At 39.3% G+C, this 26,639-nt stretch overlaps 1 protein-coding gene across 4 annotated transcripts in view; it reads right to left on the minus strand.

The window, feature by feature from the left end:
• Positions 1-26,639, minus strand: part of DAAM1 (dishevelled associated activator of morphogenesis 1) — a 190,174-nt gene that overhangs the window by 99,775 nt on the left and 63,760 nt on the right. For all 4 annotated transcript variants that reach the window (XM_074393177.1, XM_003924387.4, XM_074393176.1 and 1 more), the window contains one exon: positions 16,738-16,957. In XM_074393177.1, the coding sequence (XP_074249278.1) occupies positions 16,738-16,920 (183 nt within the window). In that variant the 5' untranslated portion in view covers positions 16,921-16,957. The remainder of the gene's footprint in view (positions 1-16,737; positions 16,958-26,639) is intronic.

Here is a 26,639-nt window from a genome sequence, read left to right on the forward strand (position 1 = left end):
ACTCATTCCCAACAGATGTGAACTCAATTTGTTCTATTCATCCTTGTATTAGTTGCCAATACCTAAAGTAATCTGACATAGCAGAAATGAGAAAAAAAAAAAAAAGGAAGATGTGAAGGAAGTAGAGAAGATGGGGAAGCTGGGAGGGAGGAAGGGAAGAGATACTGTAAGATATAGTGATGATTATTTGATTATTTTATTGTTTAGAAATAGAGTCTTTCTGTCATCCAGGCTGGAGTGCAGTGGTGTGATCACAGCTTACTGTAGGCTTGACCTCCTGCACTCAAGTCATCCTCCAGCCTCAGCCTCCCGAAGTGCTGGGATTACAGGACTGAGCCATGGCACATGCCCAATGCATTTTAAAGATTAAAGCCTATTATTTGAGGTAAAATGTACATACGGTGAAATATACAGACGTATACAGTTTTTGATTTTGGCAAAGCTATACACTGAAGTGGTTATAACACTTCACACCTTAGAATCTAGTGGTACCACCTTACACTCCTGTCTGCAATACATGGCAGTTCCAATTACTCCACATTCCCACCAACATTTGGAGCCATTAAAAAAAAAAAAATTGTAGCTCTTCTAGTTTCTGTTAAATATGATCTCAATGTAGTATTAGTTTACATTTTCCTGATGACAGCTGGTGCCGAATATAACCTTTCATGTTTACTGGCCATTCATACATGTTCTTTTGTGAAATATCTGTTCAAATCTTTTGTCCATTTTTATTGAGTTGCCTTATTTTTACTGATTTAAAGGAGTTCTTTATATATCCTAGAAACATGTCCTTTGTCAAAGGTATATATTGAGAATATTTCTCCTAGCTTGTGACTTGCCTTCTCATTTTGTTAATGATGTATTTTGATCACCACGTGTTTTTTAAAATTTTAATGAAGTCTAATTTGTCAATTTTTAAAATATAGTGACTGTAAATCTTCTCTAAGAAATTTTGTGACTCACAGGTAAAAAAAAATTGTATGGTGACTTCTGGAAGCTGTACAGTTTTAGTTTTAGCTTCTATGTTTGAATCTACAGTCCCTATCACAGACCCTACTTCTGGATAACACACAGTATTTCTTTAGTTACAGAACAGCTAGATTGTTTTTGCCCTTTCTCTTCTAACTATGTATATTCATTTAGATACGATGCTGGGCAAGAAGGGCAATAAAAGCACAGTTGATGGGAGAAGGAAAAAATAATTGACTATAAAACAATTTGAAAACCATTCTTCAAATTACTTCAAAGTAATATTTCAAAAGATTTTTTCATTTTGGGAATTAAATACTAAAGGAAGCATTCGTGAAAAACAAAGCAATTGGTAACACTATCTCAATAGTATCTCTTTACGTGAACTTCTTAGGAAAAGTCTATCTATGGAGGCAGAAAGCAGATGATTGTCTGAGGCTGGAGGCAAAAGCAGCGATTACTGCAAATGGGCACAAGGGGAGATGGGGTGCTGGAAGTGTTCTAAACTATGGCAGTGATGGTTAACAACTATAAACATTTATTAAAACTTAAACTGTACAATTACAAGAGGTAAATTCTATGACATATAAATTATCTCTCAATCAAGCTGTCAAAAAAAAAAAAAAATCAATCCTGCTTGAGCCCCAGGAAAACAAACAAAAAATTCTATGTAGACAAAATATAGTCTTGTATAGTAAGAAAAGACAATTCTGTTTGAACATTAGATACACCAAGGAGCTGGTTTAAAAGAGAAACTGATTGGAAAGAAGTGTATGAAGAAGGAGGAAAGAAAAACCTCTTTAAAGTAAGTAACTCAATCTGGGAAATGTTACAACTTCAAATACAGCACTCCTTTAATATCAAAGATCGCTTCCTTAAAATATCCTTATCCTTTGACAGTTACATAAATCCTATTAGTGTGTACTCCACTGAGGCCAAGCAACAGGCAATGCTTTCCCCAAGGTCCCTAAGTAATTAAGTGACGTGCTAATATTAACAAGAAGTCCCTAAGAACCTTTTCAATTTTTTTCTGTTTTCCCCCCTAATACTGGCACTACAGAAGAGTCCAGTACTACCCTCTTATTCTCTGAATTGTGAATTTGCTTTCTGCCATTTCAGTTACCGCCATCCAACTGTGGTCCAGAAGTATAAATTAAGAATTCTAAAAAAAATAAATTCCAGAAATAAAAAATTCTCAAGTTTTAAATTGCATGTCATTCTGGGTATTTCAAGGAAATCTCACTTAGTCCTGTGCAGGATATGAATCACCCTCTGTCCACCATATTCAGGCTGTATACATTCCTTGCTCATTAGTCATGAATATCTAACCATCAGCATCCTCATGGTTCAATGATCCAGGTTTGCTGGCAGCAGATGATCCTCCTCCTGACGTTTCATCTCAAGGTCAATAGTAGGCTAACACTAACTCGAGATGCCTATGTTATTCACCTCACTTCATCTGATCACACAGGCATTGCATCATTTCACAGCATCATCAAAAGAAGGGACAGTAGAATAAGATATTTTAAGAGAGAGGAGGAGATAGAGACCACATTCCTGTAACTTTTATCAGAACCTATTGTCACAATTGACCTATTTTGTTATTGTTGTTAATCCCTTACTATGCCTAGTTTATAAATTAAATTTTAACAAAGATATGTATGTACAGGAAAAAAACATAGTATATATAGAGTTCAGTACTATCTGTGGTTTCAGGCATGAGATGGGGGAGGGTCTTGGATGGACCATATCTCCTGCTGATAAGGGAGGACTACTGTACCAGATTGTCTATGAGTTAGACAGCCAAGTTTTTCACTACAATTACAAACAGATAATATTACTCAAAATCCAGGAAGCACCCCAGTTGAGTCTAGAATCTAGATTGTAATACATTTAAGACTTGGGTGGCCTAGCTCCTTTCACTGGTCACAGAATTTTTTTCTCATGTTATTCTCTATTGGACAGAGTTTTAAAAGTCAAAAGAAAATGATTTAACGAGTAATAAAAGGAGAAACCTTTGCATCAAGCATCATGCCTTTCCAGGGAAAGCTTCCATTTCTCAAAACCTAAAACCAACAGATTAAAAGGCTATTCTTCTTGGAGATGATATTAATTATACTTTTATACATGTATATATTTTACATATTTATAATATTTTGGAGAAAATGTTTTTTATGATTCTTAAGAAGAAAGGACCTCTGCGGGAAGCCCAGCTGTGAGAACTAGAGTTCTAGGCTTTATCTGTAACAAGTGTATTATTAAGCCCCACTTCTAAGAGATTCTGTACAAAGAAACCTCACCAATTACACACTGTAGAATAAGCAGGCAGTTCTATAGAAAAATCTACATAAATCAGAAAACAATTGGCACAGTACAAATCAATCCAAGGAAATTGATTTTCTCGATAAAGCAAGGGAAAGAATTTTGAAATAATATACAATCAGGGTCTTGAATAAGTTGAACACTTTGGAACAAAAAGCTCTTTTCAGAGATTTTAGCTAAACTGAAATATGGGATCATTTATAAAACCTCCAAAGCAATATCTAAAGGATTTATTATTTGAAAATCTACCTAATCAATAGGTTTCAAAGACATACCATGAAAGTTTTGGGCTAAAAAGAGAAGTCACTAAGAAATTCAGGATTTCTAATTCTAATGAGTTAGAACTAACTCTTTACAAACATACGAATATATATATTTAGAAAAGATCTGAGGACATTCAAATAATGCTGGAGGTGGTGGAATAGCGGGGCGGGGACTAAGAAAAATGAGAGAAAGAAGCAAAGATAGGCCCTTGAGGTTAGCCTGCCAATCATCTCACTGTTTGTATGTGGTTGTGTTCGGGGGTTTTGTTTTTTGTTTTCTTTTGTTTTGCTTTTTACAGGTCCTTGATAAGGTACCTGCCCATCTGACTCAATGTATAGAGCTCACAGAACTACCAACCATTTTCTTAGACAAGTCTAACTTTTATTTTTCAAATTAGGTACCTCAGATATTTGTCCAGAACAAACAGGCCCAATTCACCTACCCTAACTCCACCCATAAAGGTTTCCCACAAGCCCAGCAGGCTGCAAGCCTCCAGTTCATCTCAAGGATACACTCAACATTAGCAGTGCCTTTTCTGAGTTTAACCCTCTCCTCCCACTCTGCAACTCAACACTACCAGAAATAAGTTAAGCTCCTGGAGAGGCACCTGATCAGACCTCAAGGCACATGACATGGTGATAGTACATTATGAAGGGGAAGAAGCTGTGACCTCAAGTCACATGGGCATGTGATAAGTACAACATCAAGGGGAAGAAGCTCATGACAGATTGAAGAGTGTTGCTTTGGCACCAAACAAACGCTAAACATTTTCATAAAATGCATAGAGAAAATGTACTATTAAGCTATAATAATTCATTAAATATATAAACATCCAGCCCCATTACAGCAAATGGCTATCTCATCTGGGAGCCATGAATTGCCAGCGAAGCACTTAAAATTTAACCACAGTGACCCTGAGAATAATATTTTAGTATGATGGTGGTTAGATATCTGAAAGCTAGATAAAATTTTTGTCAGTTTAAATAGAGGTGCATTCAGTGAATTATTACCTGCTCTTAACCAGTCAGAAGAAATAGAAATGGAAAACAAGAGAGAGCTTTAAGCCCTAAAAGGGATTGGTAAACACAGAGAACAAACCTTGAAGGTTTTCAGCCTCTAAAATTTCTGCCAATATTCTTAGTCATTACATGAAATACCACAATGACTCACCACCACCTACACAGTAATATTCTGTGTCTGACAGACATGTTTTCATTCGATATATAAAAATAAGTGAGAACCACTGCAAGCAAAGGGTGACTAATAGAAATAATTTGTTTCTTACTACCAATGGTTAAGAGTTTTACACTATTTCCTTTTTTCTCTTAATAGCAAGCAATGCAAACTACATTCAGTTTGCTAGACAAAGTCTGCAGCTAAATACATAGGCTTTTTATTCAGCTTTATTACTGTTCAACTAGAAACTCATTAGAGTGACTTTAAGTTTTAATGTCTGCATCACCAGCAGTTTTCTGGTAATCAAAAATAAACTTTCTCCTCAACAAGTTAGAATCATCTCCCAATATCTACCAAAATTTTCCATATTTATACCTATAATCTAGTACAAATTCAGCTGACAAGTCTTACTATTCTTTTTTTTTAACTTTGAAGTTCAGGGGTACATGTGCAGGTTTGCTGTATAGGTAAACTTGTGTTACAGGGGTTTGTTGTACAGATTATTTTGTCACCTAGGTATTAAACCTAGTACCCACCCATTAGTTATTGTTTCCTGATCCTCTCCCTCCTCCCACCCTTCACCCTCTGATAGGCCCCAGTGTCTGCTGTTCCTGTAAAAGAGAATTTCTAAACAGTGTTTTCCTAATTGAATGGAAGTACTTCATCTCTGGGGACACAGCACCAGCTGCAAAGTGACAGACAAGGAAGAAAGGCACCCAAAGGCCCTGTGGGCAACCAACCATGAAGCCAAGTTCCACACATGGCCACCTCCTTCAATAGCACCAGCACTGTTCTTGCAGGCCCAGGCCCCTCCCATGCCCTCAGGAGTCTTGTTTGGCTGCTCATCTGACACTTTAAAGCTTTACTTGGGTCAAAAAACAATCTAGCACAATAACTGTTCCCACATTGGAGCTATATACTTTACCATGTAATATACAATAGAGAGACTTTTAAGGAGAAAAAAATATTTCTCAAAGATTATCACCCTTATCCTTTTAATCTGCTACCTTTCATGCCAGCCACTTTGGTGTCTCCATAGTAACTAATGTTTTAATGAGAAGGAAGACTAAAAGAATGACAGGTGGAGAGCGCGTACAGGCAGAGTATAAGAATCATCCCAAACTTATCACCACTATGAGAATACTAAAATACAAACCCAACTGCTGCAGGATTCAGCAGTTATTAATTCATGCATGCATGCATTCACTCAAATACTTATTGTGCATCTCATGTGTTTTGCTACAGTAATCAGTTATGCGTCCATTCATCCAGGCCACACACATGCACTGAGCACCTACTCTGGACCAAGCACTATCCTAAGACTCCAGGATCCTGAGTGTAAGAAAGTCAGATACAATGCCTGAGACACTCTGCTCTCTGAAGATGCATATATATAGTGAATTTAACATAAAGAGTTATTCATATGAGAAAAAACTCAAACTATTTGATTGTTGAAAAGATGGCAAAAGACTGACTTTTCCTTCTACATCCAAGAAACGCCCATCTTTTCTGAAAACAATACATATATATTTTATATATATAGCATAAATAGATATATCAAATATATATACATGCCATATATATATATGTATTCTGAGTTTTCAGTTATTTGGTTTAATTTACTTCTTAAATATTGCACTGAGTAATGAAACAAACAGCTAGCAGCTTTCGGATCTTTCCAGCAAATTCATGTAAAAAAGAAAGAAAACTGCAACTTGTTTAGGAATCTGTTTTGCCAAAGAGAAAAAATTCTAGCTCTTCATCCATAAGCCAGAAAATCGTAACTAAAAGATGTAGCTGGTCACTGAGCGCCTGTAACACGCACCAAGAACAGCGTGAAATTCCAGAGGAATTTTGGGAATTGAAGGTTGGGGTGGGGAGGATTCCAGACACAGTGAGTAAAAATATTCAAGGACGGTTCAGACCTAAAAAACACCATCCACGGTATTGAGCAATTACCTCCCAAAGGCCATGTTACATATGTTTTCTGAGAGAAAATGATGGTGACTAGATTACTCCCAGAGCATCAAGATAATATTCTTATGTACAGTTAATTGCACAAACTACCAGATCCTTCTAGCCATTACTAAAACACATTTTAAAAATTACGCTTAAAAGCTTACCTAAACCACACCACTTTCAAAGATCAAATTATTTCTCTAGCCTTTTGACACCTATATTGCCTTACATGAGGACACAAACGGAATGGGAATGTCTGCATACTATATCGACTTTGTATAATTTGCACATGGTAGTATAAGGACTAAGTTAAATGGTCAGATTTTAAATTGTAGCCAAAAGCTAAGTAGGCCCATACTATTCAGGGTCTCTTTGGGACTCATTTTAATGAAAATCATCAGGACCAAGAGGATCCATAGTCATTTTGTCAACAGCATTATTAATTCAGAGATGGTTTTATAGTATAGTATTTCTATTTAAAAACAAAGAAAGTTTTCATGTTTCTTTCCTCCATTTCTTCATGCCCTCTCATCTCAGTTCCCTTGATCTAATATTAAGACATAAGAAGCATCCAGAAATAAATGACAATTGAAAGGGTAACAAAATATTTAATATGAAGTCAATGTCCAAATTTAACAGCCTGTAGAAAAGAACACTTGGAGTGATCTTGGTAAGATAAAATATAAATTTAGAACGATAAAGAAGAAAATGATTTTATGGCTGTTCCTTAAGCTTTACTGGATGTGTTTAGTGAATCAGAGGATTAAAAGGAAACTTAAGAAATCATTTTGACCATCTTATTGTCTCCAGGCAGATGGGACCTCAACTAGTACAAAGAAATGTATAACGTCCACTGTCAACTCTAATGTTTTAGGGACAAAGCAACATTCTATTCAGAAGTACAGCAGATATCAGCAAGCAAAACCACTTATGTCAACATCAGCCTATATAATAAACCATCAGTTGTTCTCAGGGCCAAAATAAGTGATCGAGCCCTGGATTTGAGATCACTTTCTGTCACCTTTAAATTGACTCTATCTTGGCAGCAGTTTACATTTACTCCATAGGAATTTTAGTGCTGCACACATTTGAGCCCCTATCTATATTCCCACTTTTCTTTGTGATATACTGCATATCTCCATACTGTTCTGAGCATTTTCCTATGACATCAAGTTATCAAAAAATGGCACTGTCAAAGGAAGATCTTCTATGTATATGTGTGTGTGTATGTGTGTGTATAGAGACCCATATATATATATATATATATATATATATATAGAGAGAGAGAGAGAGAGAGAGAGAGAGAGAGAGAGACAGACAGACAGACAGACAGACAGACAGAGACAGACTTGCTCTGTCGCCCAGGATGGAGTGCAGTGACCTGATCTCAGCTAATTGCAACCCCTGTCTCCTGAGGTTCAAGCAATTCTTGTGTTTCAACCTCTGGGATAGCTGGGGTTACAGGCATGTGCCATCACATCTGGCTAATTTTATTAATAGTAAATATGGGGTTTCACCATGTTGGCCTTAAATTATCTGCCCACCTCAGTCTCCCCAAGTGCTGGGATTATAGGTGTGAGCCACTGTGCCCAGTATATTAAAAATATACTGCACCTGGCCAATATATTTTTAATCTCTGTCAAATGATTATTTCCTTTAGCTAAACAAAATTCTCTCTTTTTAAGTCTATAGGTTTGTCAAATAAAACCAGCTTCTAATCTCATGGAAACAGAACAATTTTAATATCAATTCCTTCCTTAGAATCTGAATTTTGGCTTCCAGACAACTGAATACTTTGACACTATTGTAGACATCTATCTTTGAAGTCTTATACTGTCTGATTTTCTCTGGGTAATTACAAAACAATCTTTTATACTCTAATTAAGAAACAATAGACTCTTTAAGTCTAATTAAGAAAAATGACTCTTTACAACAATTTTTTTTTCCATCAGTTTAAAATGGAATGTTCCTTCTACGCAATTTTTTTTTCATCTTTCTTGGAGACAGGGAACTGAATCGCTCCTGTAAGTTACTTCCTATTGTTAGTCATGATATTCACATAAAAGGCAAGTTTAAAAATAAAGAAATAAAAAGTGTTGAAACTTTTCATTGATTTTGGTAACAAAAGAAGCATTTTATTACTAAGGAGAGCTTAAAATAAGCCTTAGTTATAAGAGAAAGAAATTTGACAGCCTAAGAAAAGGAGTAACAATTCACAAGGCTAGTAGAAGAACAAAATATGTACTCTGATAAATCCTTAGGACTAACTTGGGTTCCTGTAGCTCTTTTCATACCAAAGCGACTTCAAAATACATGAAAAATGAAGAGATTACTGACGTAGAATCCCAAGTGAATTCATTTGGCACAAGTTACTTTGACTGTGAATTTATCTAAATCTGATATATCATCTAAATTCTTTCATTCCTACTATCTTCATTTCTCAAATTCTATGCTGATGACTAATCCTGAGAATGTCCTCAGTACTTAATATAAGCCTCTAGTAATTTACAATTATATTTTGAGAGTCCAAATCTTATCATCATCCTTCAATATCCACCGATCACTACCTTCCCATTGGGATTCTAGTTTTCCTTTTAAATTTCCTTAGTAGTATAAATGGTGGTTTCGTGACCAGTGATGAATTTCTCAACAAATTTCTTTAAAATATTTTACATTTCCTTGAAGGCACAGCACTCTATTATCATCAAACATTAGACCCATTGGCCTAATAAATGAAAGTCTAAGAACTGGGTTTGAAAGAAGGCAGATTAACCAGAAAATAGTCTAAAATGGAACTGGAAACATGTCAGGCTTAGAAAAACTTGGGTTCACACTGCATATTATTTCCAACTTGCTATAAATTCACAGTGATGTAGTGTATTAGAAATGAAAGTTCTCCCCTAAAACTATGAAATGGATTCCAAATACACAATATGTGTGCTGTAAGAGGTGAGACTGACTACAATACACAATACACTTAAAAAATAATAACCAGACTTGTTTTAAACCTAGATTTCTCACCTAAAATCTCACACAGAAAAGGCAGTTGGACATTTTGCATGTTTCACTCTTTAAGAAAGCTGAAGGTCATAGAAACAAACTGTAAGAAAGACACTCCAATTCCAGTATCACTGCTGCTGTGAAATATTCTGTAGGGAACCTTTATTCATGGGGATGTGCAGAATTTTATTGCAGGGGGTGCTCCTAGTAATTCTCTTTGTCCTTTTCTATTTTAAAATTAAAGTAGCCAGAGGAGGTACGTGTTTTAACAAGGAGGTACCTCGACTCAATTATTGAGCTCAAAGGAAAACATATTCAGAATCGCTATGGTTTGGATGTTTGTTCCCCTCCAAATCTCATGTTGAAATCTGACCCCCAGTGTTGGAGGTGGGGCCTAATGGGACATGTTTGTGTCATGCGGGAGGATTCCTCATGAATAGATTCATGCCCTCCCTCAGGGTTACTGAGTTCTTGCTCTGTCAGTTTCCTGGAGAGCTGATCATTAAAGAGCCTAGCACCTTCCACCTCACCCCCATTGCTTCTCTAGTCATGTGATCTCTGCACATGCAGGCTCTTCTTCACCTTCACCATAAGTGGAAGCAGGCTGAGGCCCTCCTCACCAGATGTGGATGCTCAATCTTGAATCTTCCAACCATCAGAGCCATGAACCATAATATTTTTTCTTTATAAATTACCCAGCCTTGGGTATTCCCTTTATAGCAAGAAGAAATAGATTAAGAAAAGAATCTACCCAGGGATACATGACACCTATCACAAAACTTACCAACACCTCACAAATACTGAACAGAACCATGGTTATTTTTGTAAATTTAACCAAATAGCAAAACATTTTTATTTACTTCATTATATTTGGTTCACTGAAAAAAATGTGTAAGCAGAGGCACTTTTCTCTGCTTTAAGGAAGAATTTGATATACATGTTTAAGTCAACAATACAACCATCCCCAACACACCTTTACTAAGCTTGTCTCTCAGAATCTCCAATCTCTCCAGCTGTTTTTATGTGTCATTTAAACGGAATGTCTTTCATTTACCTGAGCCTTCCACGTCTTCTGTCACTCTGTAAGACTAACACATGCTCTTCTCACTGTCTGCAACATTCTTTTCTTTCCTCTGTGCCTGGATGATTCCTTCTTACTTTTCATGTCTCACATTAAATGTCACTTCCCCCAGGAAGCCTTCCAAGACCCTTCATGCTAGGTTACATAATCATGGGGGTAGCTATTAGTGAACGGCATCCTCCGTCCTCAGTAAGATTAGAATTCACTGAGACCTAAGCTAAGAAATCAAGCCAATGGAAATCAAAATGCCCTTTGTTGTACTCATGTAAGCTGCAATGGAGAACCCAACTTTCATCTGCAGACAAGTGGGGTCTGCAGAAAATCAATGCTGAGTTACATAGATGCTTATCCACTGTCCCACAGGGACAGCTGGACAACTGCAGAGCTCCTCAAAGGGGTTCACTCCTGTGCAAGGTATGGCACCAAGGGTCACACAACATGTGTTTTCTCAAAGCACGTTGACTGTTTACAGAGAGGGACTGAGCTGGGCATGTTCCCAAGAGGAGTAGGGAGCTAGAAGAGAGGCCGGGAATGTGAGTCCAGTGAAACACCCTCCTCATGAAAAAGGGAATAAAGCTTCTTCCCAGACAAAATGTACTGCTTGAGCAGCACTCCCAGCACTTGATCACTTGGATAAGATTGCACATTTAGTTGCCTGTCTTCTCTGCTAGACCTTCAGCTCCACAACATCACCAAGGACAGGACCATGTGTCTTTTGCTCACCAGTTACCTCAGGATTGGCAGAGACAGGCTGTTAAAATGCACACATCAAAATAATCCATCAGTCCATTAATGACTTATTCTTCTGTTCATTCCAAGGGAAATCATTTATTACTAATATTGAGATGAAAAAAGTTACTTGATTAAGGACAATTTATAGAGTTGTCATGCTTAGGACTCTTCAGATAGGTTGGTTGAGATAATTTAAGACCTTTAAAAACCTATAGAAAAAGAGTATCACTTAATCTTACTTTAATAGGTGAGTGTTAAACCTCATATTGGTTATGTTCTTTATTTTGATGAAGAGGAAGACTAGGAGAGGGGAGGAGATAGGAGTGAGAGAGAAAGAAGCAAAAAAGAACTGATTCTCAAAAGGTATAAAATATATGGTTAGCAGAGATTAAAAAGACTCTTAAGTTTTATTTGTAAATATCCCAAATAACTTAAAACGTGTTAGCGGGGAGACTTTATTTCTATTTGACAACTCACACACACACAATTCCCACAAAAGCCGCTGGTCTATCAGTTGGTAGGGGGTGAATAAGAACAAGTGCAGCCAGGCACGGTGGCTCACGCCTGTAATCCCAGCACTTTGGGAGGCTGAGGCGGGTGGATCACGAGGTCAAGAGATCAAGACCATCCTGGTCAACTTGGTGAAACCCCGTCTCTACTAAAAATACAAAAAATTAGCTGGGCGTGATGGCTCATGCCTGTAATCCTAGCTACTCAGGAGGCTGAGGCAGGAGAATTGCCTGAACCCAGGAGACGGAGGTTGCGGTGAGCCGAGATTGTGCCATTGCACTCCAGCCTGGGTAACAAGAGTGGAACTCTGTCTCAAAAAAAAACAAAAAAAAAAAAAGAACGAGTGCTGGCAAAGATATGGAGGAAATCGAACCCTCATACATTGCTGGGGGAGATGAAAAATGGTGCAGCCACTTTGAAACAATCTGAAAGTTTCTCAAAAGTTCAGCACAATGTTACCATATGACCCAGTAATTCTGCTGCTATATATAACCCGTAAGAATTAAAACATATCTCCATGCAAAAACTTACATATGGATATTTAGAGCAGCTTTAGTCACAGGAACCAAAACCTAGCTAGAGCCTAAATGTCTGTCGATGACGGATGGATATAAAAAATGTGGTATATCCACATAATGGAATGTTATTAGCCAATAAAAAGGAATGAAGTAGGTACATGTTACAAGGGTGAACCTTGAGAACACTACATGAAGTCAAAGAAGCCAGTCACAGGGGACCACATACTGTGTAATTCTGTTTGTCCAGAGTAGGCGAATTCTCAGACACACAATGAAGATTAATGTTTGTTACGGGATGTTGGGGCTAGGGATGAATGAGGAGTGATGGTTTACGGATTTGGAGGTTACATGCTAGAGGGATTGCTAAAAGCGATTTTGGTAATGGTTGCACATGTCTATTAATATACTAAAAGCCACTGAATTGCAGACTTTACATAGGTGAATTACATCTTGACAAAGCTGTATTTTGTTTGTTTATTTTGTAGTTAAGCAGGATGAGACGGAAGATGATGCTAAGTCCTGGGATTGGACTAATTTTGATTCTTCTGCCTATCGCAGGGAGCCTGCTAGAGAATGAGGTGCTCCACGCTACCCACTTTCTTAAAAGATTCACATGGCTGACCTCCTGGTGAGGCTTGCTTTATTATTGAGGTGAGAAGCTTGCAGTAAGCAATTCTGAAAGAAATCTACTTGGTATCACTTTTAAAAACATCAAACGAGGCAAAAGAAACTAGATTACAACAACCAGCTCTGATGAGATGCTTTCCAACAGATACAGAGGGAAGATGGCCTGCAAGTTAGGACCCATGTTGGCCCGCTCACACCAGAGCAGATTAGTTTTCAAGAAAAGGAAAAACTGAAATATTTGATTAGAGTCTTGTATCTAGAAGACACTAGAATTATCTTTCATCCTTCTTGCTGTATTAGTGTGTGGGGTGTCAAGCATCTATTAAGTCTATGAGGTGCCAGACTTTTTAAAGGTTATCTTCTTTTATCTCCACACCAACCCTATCAGCAAGATGGTATTATCTCCATTTTACAGTTAAGGAAACAACTAAAATTCAAACAGAAATCATCTTAAAGGAAGTTTTCCTAGACTACAGAGTCAGCATTTGGAAGAACTGTTTGACTCCAGAGCCCAGGCACTGTCCACAACCATATGTGGCCTCCCTCTGCTGTACGAGAGCAGAGGCAGAATTGCTTCAGCTACTACTCAAGAGAACCTAGGGCAGAGGCTTGCAGAGGCTTTGAGCCTACCTCTCTTGGCCCAGGCCACCCCTGGCAATTGGATAGATTTGTGGTCTAAGTCCCTGAAGTCAAGAGTAGACAAAAATCCATCCTTCACTCACCAGGACAGATACAAACCTCAAGATAATTTGTTTTCCAATGGTTTCAGCTTAAAGTTCTGGTTTGGCATTGGCTTGCTCACAACTAGCAGCTGTAGGCAATTTTCACACAGAATAGAGACATCAATAAGGCAGAGAGTGGAATTTTCTCCCTTATGAATACAGAACAATGAGCTGTCTTCAAGATGCACATGAAGCTGCCACCACGTGGGCTTCTCACTCTCATTTTGGGAGACTGACAAAATACGACTGAAAGGACTGTAGATGTGGAATGCTTTAAGGGTCCCAGCTCTGCCTACCAGCTCCACTACCACTGAGAGCAGTCATTAGCTATCAGCAACCCCTATGTCCCTTGGTTGACTCTTTTTTTCCTTTAATCCAAACACCAACTTGAAACAGAGACTTGCAGTTTTAAAACATTTTAAGTGGGAAATAAAACCCTGCCTGTCAATGTATCATTACTGCCCTTCTTGACTGCTATCTTGGTAGATGATTCACTGCCTCTCCCTGCAAGAGGACTATGTGCCATCTGCCTGCCATGACCTCAGGTTTGGCCATGTCACTTCTGGTGCTGATCCCGATGGAAGAATGATGCCTCCTTACCTGCGAACTCGTGTTGCCATATGATCTGCACTGGCCAATGAAATGTGGGCACAAATGACGTGTTATTTCCAAGCATAAGCTTAGCACCTATAAGTGGTTTGCCAGGTTTGTCTTCACTCTTCCACCCCGCCTGGGTATTGGACAGAAGACAGAAGGAACAGAACTGTAGCAGACCCACAGTGGGCATTCAGCACAGCAGGCATTACACCTCTGCTGTTGTAACCAATTTTTTGCTATCACAGGGGTTTTGCTATCACAGCATAACCTAGTTTAAGATGACTGAGCCAGCCATTAACATTGATTCCCCCAACTTCTTTTCTCACCTTCAATTCCTGCTGACAGCTTGCTTCCTCCAGAAAGTCTTCCCTAACCACCTTCCTCATCCCACACAACACATATTACATACACAGGCGATTTGTGATTATTCTTTTGGTGCCATTATACCTTCTTCATAATGGATCTCCTTTTGCTACCATCAGATCTTTGCGGGCCAGGTTCTAGATTTCTATTTCAAACTTCCTTGTTAACACCTACAACAGAATTCTTCACGCAGTAGAGATCAGAGAAGAGAGAAATTCCTTAAACACTGTAAATATTCAACAACATAAAGCGCAAGCACACCGGTAGGAGTCATCTTTTCTTCTAGCTGACCAACTCTGGTTGGCAATAGGCCCATCGCTCCATGCAGGAGACTGGAAATCAAACATTAGCTTCATAGCCTCTCTCATACTGGCTTATCTTTCTGCTTTGTAAGTGAATTCTGGTCTCTAAGAGTTGGAGTGACACAGCCAGTTCAGATATTACCCCAGGAGAGCACTGACACAGCATATAGTACGTTCTTGACCTAAGAATCATGCAAAATGAATACTATTCTCTAGTTGTCTGTTGAACAATATAAATGGTCCGTTTAGCTCCACCTATGTTACAAAGGAGATCATGTCCTTTACAGACAAATAGAGAGAGCTGAAAGCTGTTTTCCTCAGCAAACTAATCAGAAAACCAAACACCACATGTTCTCCCTAATAACTGGGACCTGAACAATGAGAATACATGGGAGGAAACAACATACACTGGAGCCTGTGGCAGGAGGTAGGGGGATGGCAGAGTTGGGAGAGCATCAGGAAGAACAGCTAATGGATGGTGGCCTTACTACCTGGGTGATGGGGATGACTAATCTGTGCAGCAAACCACCATGGCACATGTTCACCTATGTAACCTGCACGTCCTGCAAATGTATCTCAGAACTTAAAATAAAAGTTGAAGGAAAAAAAAAAGAAGAACTAACTCCATTACAAAATGCCAATGGTGATCAAGGCAGGATACAGTATTCATGCAACATTTATTAAGCATGTTTAAAGGCCAGGCACTGGGCCACTCCCACTGTGTACTGTTTTCAGTGAAACATTATGTCAAACCTAGAAGGAGATGTTTCTTTCCTCCAGAAAACAGGATCAGAAAAAAAAACATGATTTTTTTTTATAATTATGCAGATAAAGTCAGAGCAGTGATTTCAATGAAGGTCTTCCTAATTCCTATGCTAGCACCTTTAAACTATGCCATAATATCCTCTCAAATACAAAATAGAAAGAAAGATCACTTGATACTTGAAAAGCTAAGCTGAATAATGTACTTATTACATCTCTTGATGAATGGGTCCTGCATTAGATACATCCCTCATTTCAGTACACTGGATTCTAAAATATGATAGTATCTATAAAAAGATTCCCACAACAGTTATTATTCTAATCCTTTCATTAGCATAAGTAATGATGTTGTACTTAAGTAATGTCTTTCACCAAAGGATCAAAGACAGGATAGGAAGTACGACAATTTTTTAAAAAATACTTTGATACTATACATTGGGTGTGGAGGTAGGGGAGCATTAGGGAATCCTGATAGGTGTGAAGTAAATGAAGTTTGTGCATACATGTATAGACTAAGGTTGGGATGGAGACAAATTAGGAAGAGCAACTTAAGATGCAGCATTGCCACATATTTGAAGAACTGAAGGTCTAAATACCCCCATCCACTTAAAACACCAGCAAAACACTTGGATGTAGTAACACTACTCTCTTCTAACTCTTTCTTCTCCACAGGTTTAGTGCTGACAGTGAGAGTGCAGACATAAAGGTGAATGGGGGCTATTTCACTGAAAAGGAAAAGTCCATGGCAAACCGAACCGACCCATTCACATGCTCTCCTCTTCTCCTTCCCTGGCTCCCCACCAATGCCAGAATAGAAAACTGGGACTCACCACCAGTTCACTGAACATGACATCCAGCTCCTCCACAGGGGGCATGGGCAATGCTGGCTCCATGGTCTGAAGTGCAAAGTTGCTGTCATTTCGCAGCCGATATGTGATTTCTGGGTGATCATTATTTCGGAAACAGCAAAAGATGAATGAAATACCACGTCCACTTCTCTTTCTTGGGGCCATGGCTGAATTCTGTTCTATTTCCTGATGTGACTAAACTCTGCAAAAAGAGGACATGACTTGGTTAAGAGTACAGGAACAGACAAAATAATTTTTAAGAGGCCAGACCAACTCCAGAAAGAGCTCTGCATGCTGGTTACATTGAGGGCGCTCTGTAGCGCACAAAGAGAACAACACTGAGTGGATTGGAGTCCACTTGGGCAGAGAACACACCCCCTTCTATTCACTTGTTGAATGTATTTCCTGCAATAACTGCTGAGCAAACAGGACAACTCCAGTCACTTCCCCAACAACATACACTCTAATCATCCTGCGGTACTGTCTGTTCTTTGTACATCACATTCCCTTTCCTGCTGACCTAGTTTGTTCTTGTTACTCTCCTCGGAAGAATGACCTTCTCTTCCTTGCCCCCTAGCAGATCTCTTTCTCATCTTTTAAAGTCTGATTCCAGTTTCTTCTTTACCTTCCCTAAATAGAATTAATAACATATATGCTATGACATGACTATCCACTCTAGCATGGTCACAGTCTAAGCTCTTTATGAGTGCGTCTTCCTGTTAGACTATGATAACTGAAGTGAGGGGAAGAGGCTGTGCATCAAGTACTTTGTGGGCCTAGTGCCCTGCACAATGCCAGGAAGAGAGGAGGCACTCAGTAAATGTTCATTATATTAACTAATTTAAATTCACAACAAAGCCAGAGGGACTTGAGCTAGAAGGGCCAGAGATTTTCAAACTGAAAAGACTAAATGAGTTCACCAGTAAGGAAAAGAAATGGCTAAGTTATACATACACACACACACACACACACACACACACACACACACCCCTAATGGAATATTATACACTAATTTAAAAGGACCAAGGTATCTGTTTATATCCTTTTGAATCCAAATTTTCACCACAAAAAATATGTTTTAGTGATGACAGAGGATATGTTTTAAGTTACACCTGTATATATTGCCTTGAAAAGATTTCCAGTTGACATTGTCTGTTGAAAAAAGCAAGTCAAAGAAGAACAATATGCATAGCAGGATGCTACTATGTCTTTTTTAAAACCTCATACAAAAAGCCATACATGTACATTTATTTCCACCAAATGGTCTGGAAGGATAGACAGCAAATCCCTAATTCTTTTCTTCTGAGAATGGAATAAAATTAGAAAAAGGAAAGAAAAAGAATGTTCTTTCCATGCTTTTTAAAGAATAGTGAACATATACTCATATATAACTGTTTGAAGTTTTCAATGTTTAAAAAGAGATGAAGTTAAAAAAAAAAAAAAGTGGGATGAGAATTGGCCCTTCAAGAGACGGAAGGGCAGGGTAGCAGAAACATATTTAGGTCAGGAAAGGTGGTAGAACAAGGCTGTGAATGCCTTCCATCCAAGCAGACCACTCATTCCTTCTCGCTCTTATCTTTGTCTTGTAACATCCTCCCACCCTGAAAGTACCAATCCTGAGAGTGTACCCACTGCTGCTGATAGCTGAAATTCAGTTCAACATTTCTGAAGGGCAACTTATCAAAGTCTTAAAATAGCCGCATATTTTGACTTAGTATTTCTACTTCTGAGAATGTAAGCTTAAGAAATATTCAGAGATGTTATAAAAATGTTATCACAGAAATTTCCAAAGCATTAACTACTATGAGAGCAAATAAGGGCATTAAATAAGTGCTGGTAATGAAGGACTACACAGAAAAGGTAAATAAATGATGGTACAACTAGATGACAGACCACAAAGCAGCCCCTTGTAGAAGAATATTTAATGATATGCAAATACTTGCATAAAATAAAGAATAGGTATACAGGGTCCCATTTTTGTAAGAAAAAATTCACATATGTGAGCAGAAAAAAAGGACAAGATAAATACAACAAAATGCAGACAGCAGTTAGTTCTGTGACAAATGTACAGACTACCCTATTTGTTTTAACAAACAAAAAGATTCTTCTGCACTTCCTAAGTTGCCATACTGAAGACATACTACTTCCATAATTAATAAAGTAAGATCTAAAAACCCCATTGATATGATTATCTACTTATATTAGAGGGGGAATATGAGTATGCAAAAATGTTCCTGTCAAAAATATCCAAGTTAGGGTAATCTACATACCAGCTTTTCAAACTATCTGTGGTAAAGGACTAGTTGTTTTCATCCAATCTGTTATAAACTGAAAGATTTCAGCAATGTCAAATTGCTATAAAAGTTAAAATGCTTGAGTTCTTGTACTCAACACAGGTAGGCAGCAGCAACACTGATGTACATTAGGACATGGGAGTCATGATTTATCTCATGAACATATAACTGTTAATATTTGTCTCTGGTATGTGCTCTTGGGGCAGGAACCACATCCCACTCAGAAACCATGCTAGTGTCCTGCATATCTTATCCCCAGTAAACTGAAGACAGATTATTCAGGGACTACTGACAAGATCTGTATGACTGTGGGAGACAGGGAAGTATTCCCCAGGAAGGCAGTGTTCAGGCGACTGGAAAACGAGGGTAAGAAAATAAAGTAGACTAAAATAGGCAAGGGCCAGCTCACAGAGGGTCCTGCGGCCCACATTCAGCCTTCCAATTCATTTCCAGCCATCTCTTTCAGACAGTCTTGCTAATATGCCTAACTGGATATGGTCTGGGCCCTCTTAGCATTTTGTGACCTCCATCATGTACAGCCAACAGTTACTATAAATCATGGTCTGGGTCTTTATGCTCTCACTGAAGAATCGAAGCATGAGGAAAGTGTCATGGCACATGTCATTTAGTGTTTTGCACACAGGGGTACAGCCAAAGTATTTGGGGAATAAATAAACATAGAAATAGTTTTCCTTTGGCATGTTGCAAGTTTCACTTAAACCGAAGTTATATCACATTCTGGCTGTACTGAGGAGGGAAGGGGGTGGGAGGTAATGCTAAGATCTAAAAATCAGTCCAAAGCATTTTTCAAGTCTTAAAAAGAAAATGCCAATGGCTCTATAAACAAAATGATACGAAGTTCTTGGCTAGTTTCAGTAATAAGGCACAGAGTCTACTACATTTAGGAACCTAATTGAAATCCTTTTAATTATTACCAAAATATTACCTTTGACAGGTTATTTGTATGTCGAAGCCTCAGTGAAACTCAAAGGCCAAGTTTTTATGCTGGCTCCTCCATGGATTCCCAAATACAAGATCCTTTATTAAACCCATCCTTAAACGCTAGATGACGGCATGTGTTGGAGATTTCCAACAAGCATTCATTCTTTTCCCCATATATGGAGCTCCACTATTGAGAACCTAGTCTTTTAGATACAGACCAAAACGGGAAACAAAAAGAATCATTCCACCGGACCCCTCAGAAGCACCTGCCCACCTTAACTGCTCCAGTACTTCTCCAACCAGCGATTCCCAACGACTGCCGTGTATATAAGATTTAATACATACATTCGCACCCATCACTTCATTTCATCCTCCCCATTTCACAGGTGAGACTTAAGAGGAGACTTGGGAAGAAGGGGGGCCATCAGGAAGATGGAAGTTTGAGGGGCCACACACTGGACAGGGGTCTCTGCACTGGCCCTTAACAACTTGATTTTCCAGCCCCCATCTCCCAACACCCCAAAGGCTGCCCATGCCCATCCACACTTGATTTGCTGGTGAAGGTAGAGATGTTTATGCGGAGAAGCCCATACACCATAAAAGTAACAACAGCTGCCCGACCCCATCATATCCATCCATTTCATGAAGTCAAATGTTTATCAGGTACAAATTATGAGCCAAACATTCCAAACACTGTGCTGGGCACTAAGGGAAGAGAGATGAAAATTATAAAAGATTCCTGTGTGCTTTTGGGGAAGGCAGGAAAAAAAATCAAGAAAACTAAAACATGACTCCTGAAGTCGGTTCATATTACCAGGGATTCAAGGAAGAAAGTGAAGGGCAATGGTGGTAGTGGTGGGAGGGCAGCTCTTTCAGACAGTACAATCACGGAGGGCCTCTCCTGACCAAGGCATTTAAGCTGAGACCTGATGTATAAAATGGGACCAGCCCTGCAAAGTGCTGGGGAATAGGATTCTGGGTAAAAGGAGGTGTGTGTGAAGCCCAGGGCAGGTGAGGAGCCAGCACATTTTAGTCACTAGGGAAGACGAATGCTGCTGAAGCCTAATGCGCCATGGCGGGTGCTGAGTCTTAGGGGTACTGGGAAGGAAGAAGTTGGAGATGGCAGGGCCCAAACCAGAAGAACTACGTGCTAGAAGGAGGTCTCTGCCCTGGCCCTTGCCAATTTTATTTTCTAGACCCCATCTCCAACACCCTAAATATGCCTCATATGCAGGCATGTGCGTGTACCCGTCAGACCTCGGGAATGGTGGCACCTCTCAGCCCACACATCTAAGCATCTTCAGCTTGGAGTGTCTTCCTTCTTTATCTGACCCTCTTCCACTCACCATTCAAGACTCTGCTCAAATATTGCTGCTTTGTAGGCCTTAAGTTTCCCAGGACAGTTACGTATTTCTTTCTATACCCCTAGCATGATATACACACTTGACTGCCTTTTTTTAAATGTCCATTTCCCACACTAGACTATGAGATCCTGAAGGCAGGGACCAAGGTTTAGTCAATTCCTGGCATGTAGTACATTCTTAACAAATGTTTGTTGAATGCAAAAGCATAAATGCCTAAGTGAACAGATGGTCTCACCTCTGAATGTCAGAGATATGTGACTGGGTGTTCCTCCCATAGTTGTCTGCAGATCTGTTTTCAAAACCACCAAGGCATTTGGAGCCAATCAGATCATCGAGTCCTTCTTAGGCACTTGTCAAGCTTTCTGATGCTGACAAAAGCCTTAAATGAATTCCATCCTCGGGATATCTGCAGCTTTCCGGCTTCCCCAGAGTGAGGAGGAGGCCAAACTAACTGGTGCTTGGTGCTTGCTTTGGCCTCCCCAGAGGCCAAACTAACTGGTGCTTGGTTTTCCAACTTATTCCCAAGTAAGTGCTATTGAAAAGAGGCCCGCTGATAAAATCTTTTAGACATTTCCCTAATATCTTATATTTAGTCAACATTTTACCCAAGAAAATACTCATTTACTTAGCCATCATGATCTGCACTTCCTCAATACACCCACAGAGTGTTAGGTACTGGAGACAAAGATGAAGAAAACTCAAAACAACATTTGGGGGGATCACAGACTGATGGCGACATATAGCAGGGAGAGAAGTTGGTCCTTTTTCTGTCTGATGAAGAGGAAATGCATAGTTACTGAAACCAGGGGCCTAGGTTTCCACATCTTGGCCTCTTTTTAATCAGATCAGCCTGAGGAAGAGGACTAATTCCACCATGACAACCGGGCCCTGAACCAGAGCACATCTTCTAATCTCAGCTTCTCACATTGCTGCAGAGGAAGAAGTCACTTCTGGGACATCGAAACTGCAATCCATCTATAACATTACAGATGACTATTGCTATGCTGTACACAAGGAAACAATTAAAAAGCTTCTTAAGATTCTGGAGCAGGTGCATTTTCCTTAGCAAAGAGTAAGAAATCCAATCCATCTGTGGCCTAGCGAGAAGTCAGAGTCATTTGTACTGCTCTTTAACAGAACAAGCAATACTCTCAATGTGGCAGCAGTCAAAAACTGAGGCCAAATTTTAGGGAATGTGGATGATGATGATAATTATGATGATAAAACATTGGAGAACAACCTAGAATCCGCAAGAAAACCCTCCCTAACACTTTCCCTTTGATACTGCCAAGTCACAATATATGTGATATGTAAAGTTTGTTTTCCACAAAGCAAGACACAATCGGTATTTAATATGTGAGTGAAATGTGAAGGTTGTCATAACAAAACAGATTTTTGCTGATGCATGGACTATTTTAATTGGTTCATCAAGACTTCTGCCACACATTTATAAGATGACTGTCCAGACTGAAGGATCTGATTGCCAAGGTTTTCCTCTGGCCAGAGGGGTTTAGGCAGTCAAGATATGCAGGAAGAAGGTGGGGAGGGACAATGAGATCTTGAGAACCACCAACTTGCTTAGAAGTTGTGAGTTTTTAAATCCACTTGCCAAGTGCAGTGGGGACCATAATTGTTGTTCCCCACTTCTATTATATAAGTCAAGATAGACAGCATTTGACATTGAATTTTCCTGAGAGTTATAATCTTAACACTAAAATATAGTCATCATTCTGTTACTATAAATGGTCTCTGGAATTTGTGAAACAATGGAATTCATGTCAAAAACAATCAAAGAGGGGCAAGAAAACAGAAAGTTATGCCATAAGAGCAACTTTAAAGAAAATGGGTGAGGGACCCTCCACTTTAGTTGCCATACCCATGTCTTCAGAACTGCAGTTTACCTCACATTTTGCAAATTTCCAAAGGGCCTTGATGTGTAATTTGTGTTGCAACAACACAATCATGTTAACCCACATTCTCTTATCAAGAAAAATATGAAAGGAAAAAACTGCTTTGCTTCTCTCCTTGGCCATCCCTCTCCTCTCTCACATTCCTCATGTCTGGTTTCATTTCCCAAATACACCAGATGCCAAATATTATTTGGAGCTTTAAAACAAAAATCAAAGGATATAGTCTAAAGCTTATAGGAGAAATGTCTGAAAGGGAATCATGTTTTCCCCGCAGGTTTCAACATCCTCTCCATCAGGAAACGGAAAGTGCGTCCAGTGGAGGGACAGCCCTGCCCACACACTTGGTCCCAAAAGGATGTTCTAATAGGGCACTTACTGGACTGGCTCCTGGAACTTCACCCAGCAGTCAGTCCTCTCTACCCAGTAACTTTTCTGAGGCAAGAGGAAAACAATGAGAGCATCCATGGACAGGGAAACCAACAGCAAATGTTCAAAAAAGCCATCAGCGCCCTGAAAACACTTTCTACCTCTGTCTGCTCTCTCTCCCTCAGCATAGGCAGGGGACACAGAGTGGAAGCCAGAACTTCCCCCTTCCTTCCTAGATACGGGAGGAGGGCACCCAGGTGAAGTCCGTGCATACCCTCAGGCCAGACCAGGCCTAAATCCGCATGTAATTAAGAGTCCATCTCCAAGCTCTGCCAGAACATTATGCCCAACCCCTCATGTAAAGAGCAAAGAAGAGGACCTCCAAGTTTTGATCCTAAAAACTGGCAACAGCTATTGTGTGTCACATCCCAACACTTTACCATGGGTTTAGGGCCTAAATCCCTAAGGCCAACATAACAAGTTTCTTGAGTTAGGAAGTTTGTGCTGCTCACGTGACAGAAACCAGTCTGGAAGCCAAGATATCTCGTCTAGATCATCTGGGAGAGAAGCCAAACCCAAAGTGTCCTTGGAGCACCCCAAAGACATCACAGCTCACAGACAGCTGCACCCTCCCCCTGCTGACCTGTTCCTACTCTGTGAGTTAAGTCAATAAACAAATGTAAGCTGAAGTCAAATGAAATGCAAATCATCTTCTTCCTCTAGGTTCCTATCTGCCTCTAAGGGGTCCACTCAGATATTGTACAAAGACAAATTTAAATTGTGGGGGCTACACAAACATAAAACACTACAACTCCACAGCCAGCTCTGTCACATCAAAGCTCTCTCTCTCATCGAAGAGGCCAAGTTTTGTTCTCTACAAAGTACAAAAGAATGCAACTTTCCTGAATAACCTAGCAGCTCTTTCAGAAACCTGAGAGTACGGCCATCAGTCACAGAAAAGAATACTTGCGTGTTGCAAGACACTGGCAATCACATGTACTCTACAAACCCTGGTCCTCTGTGATCCAAGTGTAATGACCCCTAAAGTCAGTCTTCAGAGGCAGCCACATTCACCTTTGAAAATGTCCCCACGCCGCAAGGACCACACTTTTTGTACTTAAGGCTTCAGATCTTCCCAAACAAGCAGACAACCCTGTAGTGCCATCCGCATAGAAAATGCAAATAATATTAAAAGATATTGCTTAGAAAAGAAATATATTAGGCATTTTTTAACTTCCTCAAAATTGAAATAATTCAGCCAAATTTTGAGAGATGCAAAGTTAAATAGATATATACTTAATTTCAACAATTATGTTTACCACGTCTTCAAGCAAAGTTTACTATGGATTACAGAAGATACTGGAGGTACTCTGGGCTGAGGGCTCATGATGCCATCCTCATGGTGTCACTAAGTCCCTCTCCCTGGTGAGGCCTAGATGGGGTTCCCAGGGGAAGTGACTACTGCTCCCAGTCCTCACAACCCCAAACCAGATGCTGTTCAATCTTGTTCCTTCTCAAATATTATAATTACATTTTATCATGGAGGCATCTTACTGCCAACTAGATATAATTTTTATTTCTATACAGGCTACTGTGGAGAAAAATGGCTGTTGGCATACTTGATAAATGACAGTTTCCTAAACTGGAAATAAATAAAATTTTGCCCAGAAGATTTTATATGTTCATGTTTATACTGAAAGCAAACTTTAAAACTAATTACCTTCCTCTTTTTATGTTCTCCTACTTTTATGCCAAGATTATTTTAATACAATTGCAACAGGAGAAAATGAAACATCACAAAGAACAAAGATTCTTGGTTAAAATTAGCCTCACTCTCTGGTAACAATTAAGAAATCTCCAACTTTCTCACGCAGATGCCTGTACTTTCCAGTTAGGAAAAAACTGATAGACACAGTATCACACAGGCAGTCGCAGAATTGCAACACAGGTTCAAATAACAGCTCCACCACTTCTTTCTTGGAGTGATTTTACGAAAGACACATCCTCTAAAACTCAGTTTTATCATCTGTAAAAATAAAGTTGTACATATTTTTGCCTTCCCTCTGTTGTAAGTGAATTAAGATGGTTTACAATGAAAACACAGTAAGACCAAACTTTCAACACAGAATGAAAGACAGAAAGTCAAGGTGGGAGAAACTTACGGGGCCACACATGAAAAAAAATCTAAGCCTAGGAAGGCTAGAGCACACCACTTTGGTGTAAGCCTCCAAGCAGCCCAGGCAAAAAGGAAAATGGATAGATCGTGTTAACTCTCACCCACATGCCAATTCATGTTGCATGTCAAGGGGAAGATTCCTTCTTAGCCCAGGAAGAAACTGTTCAAAGGCACAGTCTAAGGGCTAAATGAGATGCTCTGTCTCCTCACACCAAAGAGCACCCCAAAGTACTCAAGAAATGTTTGATGACTTTTAAATGGACACTAAAAAGGGAAGTGATAACTACATTAAAAAGTTGAGGGAGAGGATTTATTTCTTAACTACTGTTTGGTGGAAACATGTTAACCAGATTCCTTTCTCTGACATTCCTGTGTGTATCAGCAGAGTAAATTCCTGGCATGAGACTGGTTTAATCTCTATAGGGCAGTTGTCATCACTAATTCAAGGGCTCTGCAGGTTGGTCAGTTTATCTGCAAATTGTGGGAATTTCTCTGAAGGTTTCTGGAGCAGGATGGGAAAAGGCATTTTTTAAAAAAAAAAGCTTTCTTGTATATTTTATAGAATTCAGCAGGTTTAATATTTCCAATCTGGCCAATTGTACAAAACTCCCACATTTACAAGCCCAGTTGAGTTACTGCAAGGACACTGACATTTGCAATACTGACATAATTCCCCTTGACATCCTCAGTCATTGATCACATCTACTTACCCTTCTGCTTTCTAAGTCTGAATATATCTTCTCTGGCCAAGAATCGATGGTTAACTCATCACCAAGATAGAAAATCTACTGCAAACCCTCAAGATACAAGCACCCAGAGCTGCTGGCTTTCA

The sequence above is a fragment of the Saimiri boliviensis genome, chromosome 2, assembly GCF_048565385.1.
Source record: "Saimiri boliviensis isolate mSaiBol1 chromosome 2, mSaiBol1.pri, whole genome shotgun sequence".
NCBI classification, from domain to species: Eukaryota; Metazoa; Chordata; class Mammalia; order Primates; family Cebidae; genus Saimiri; species Saimiri boliviensis.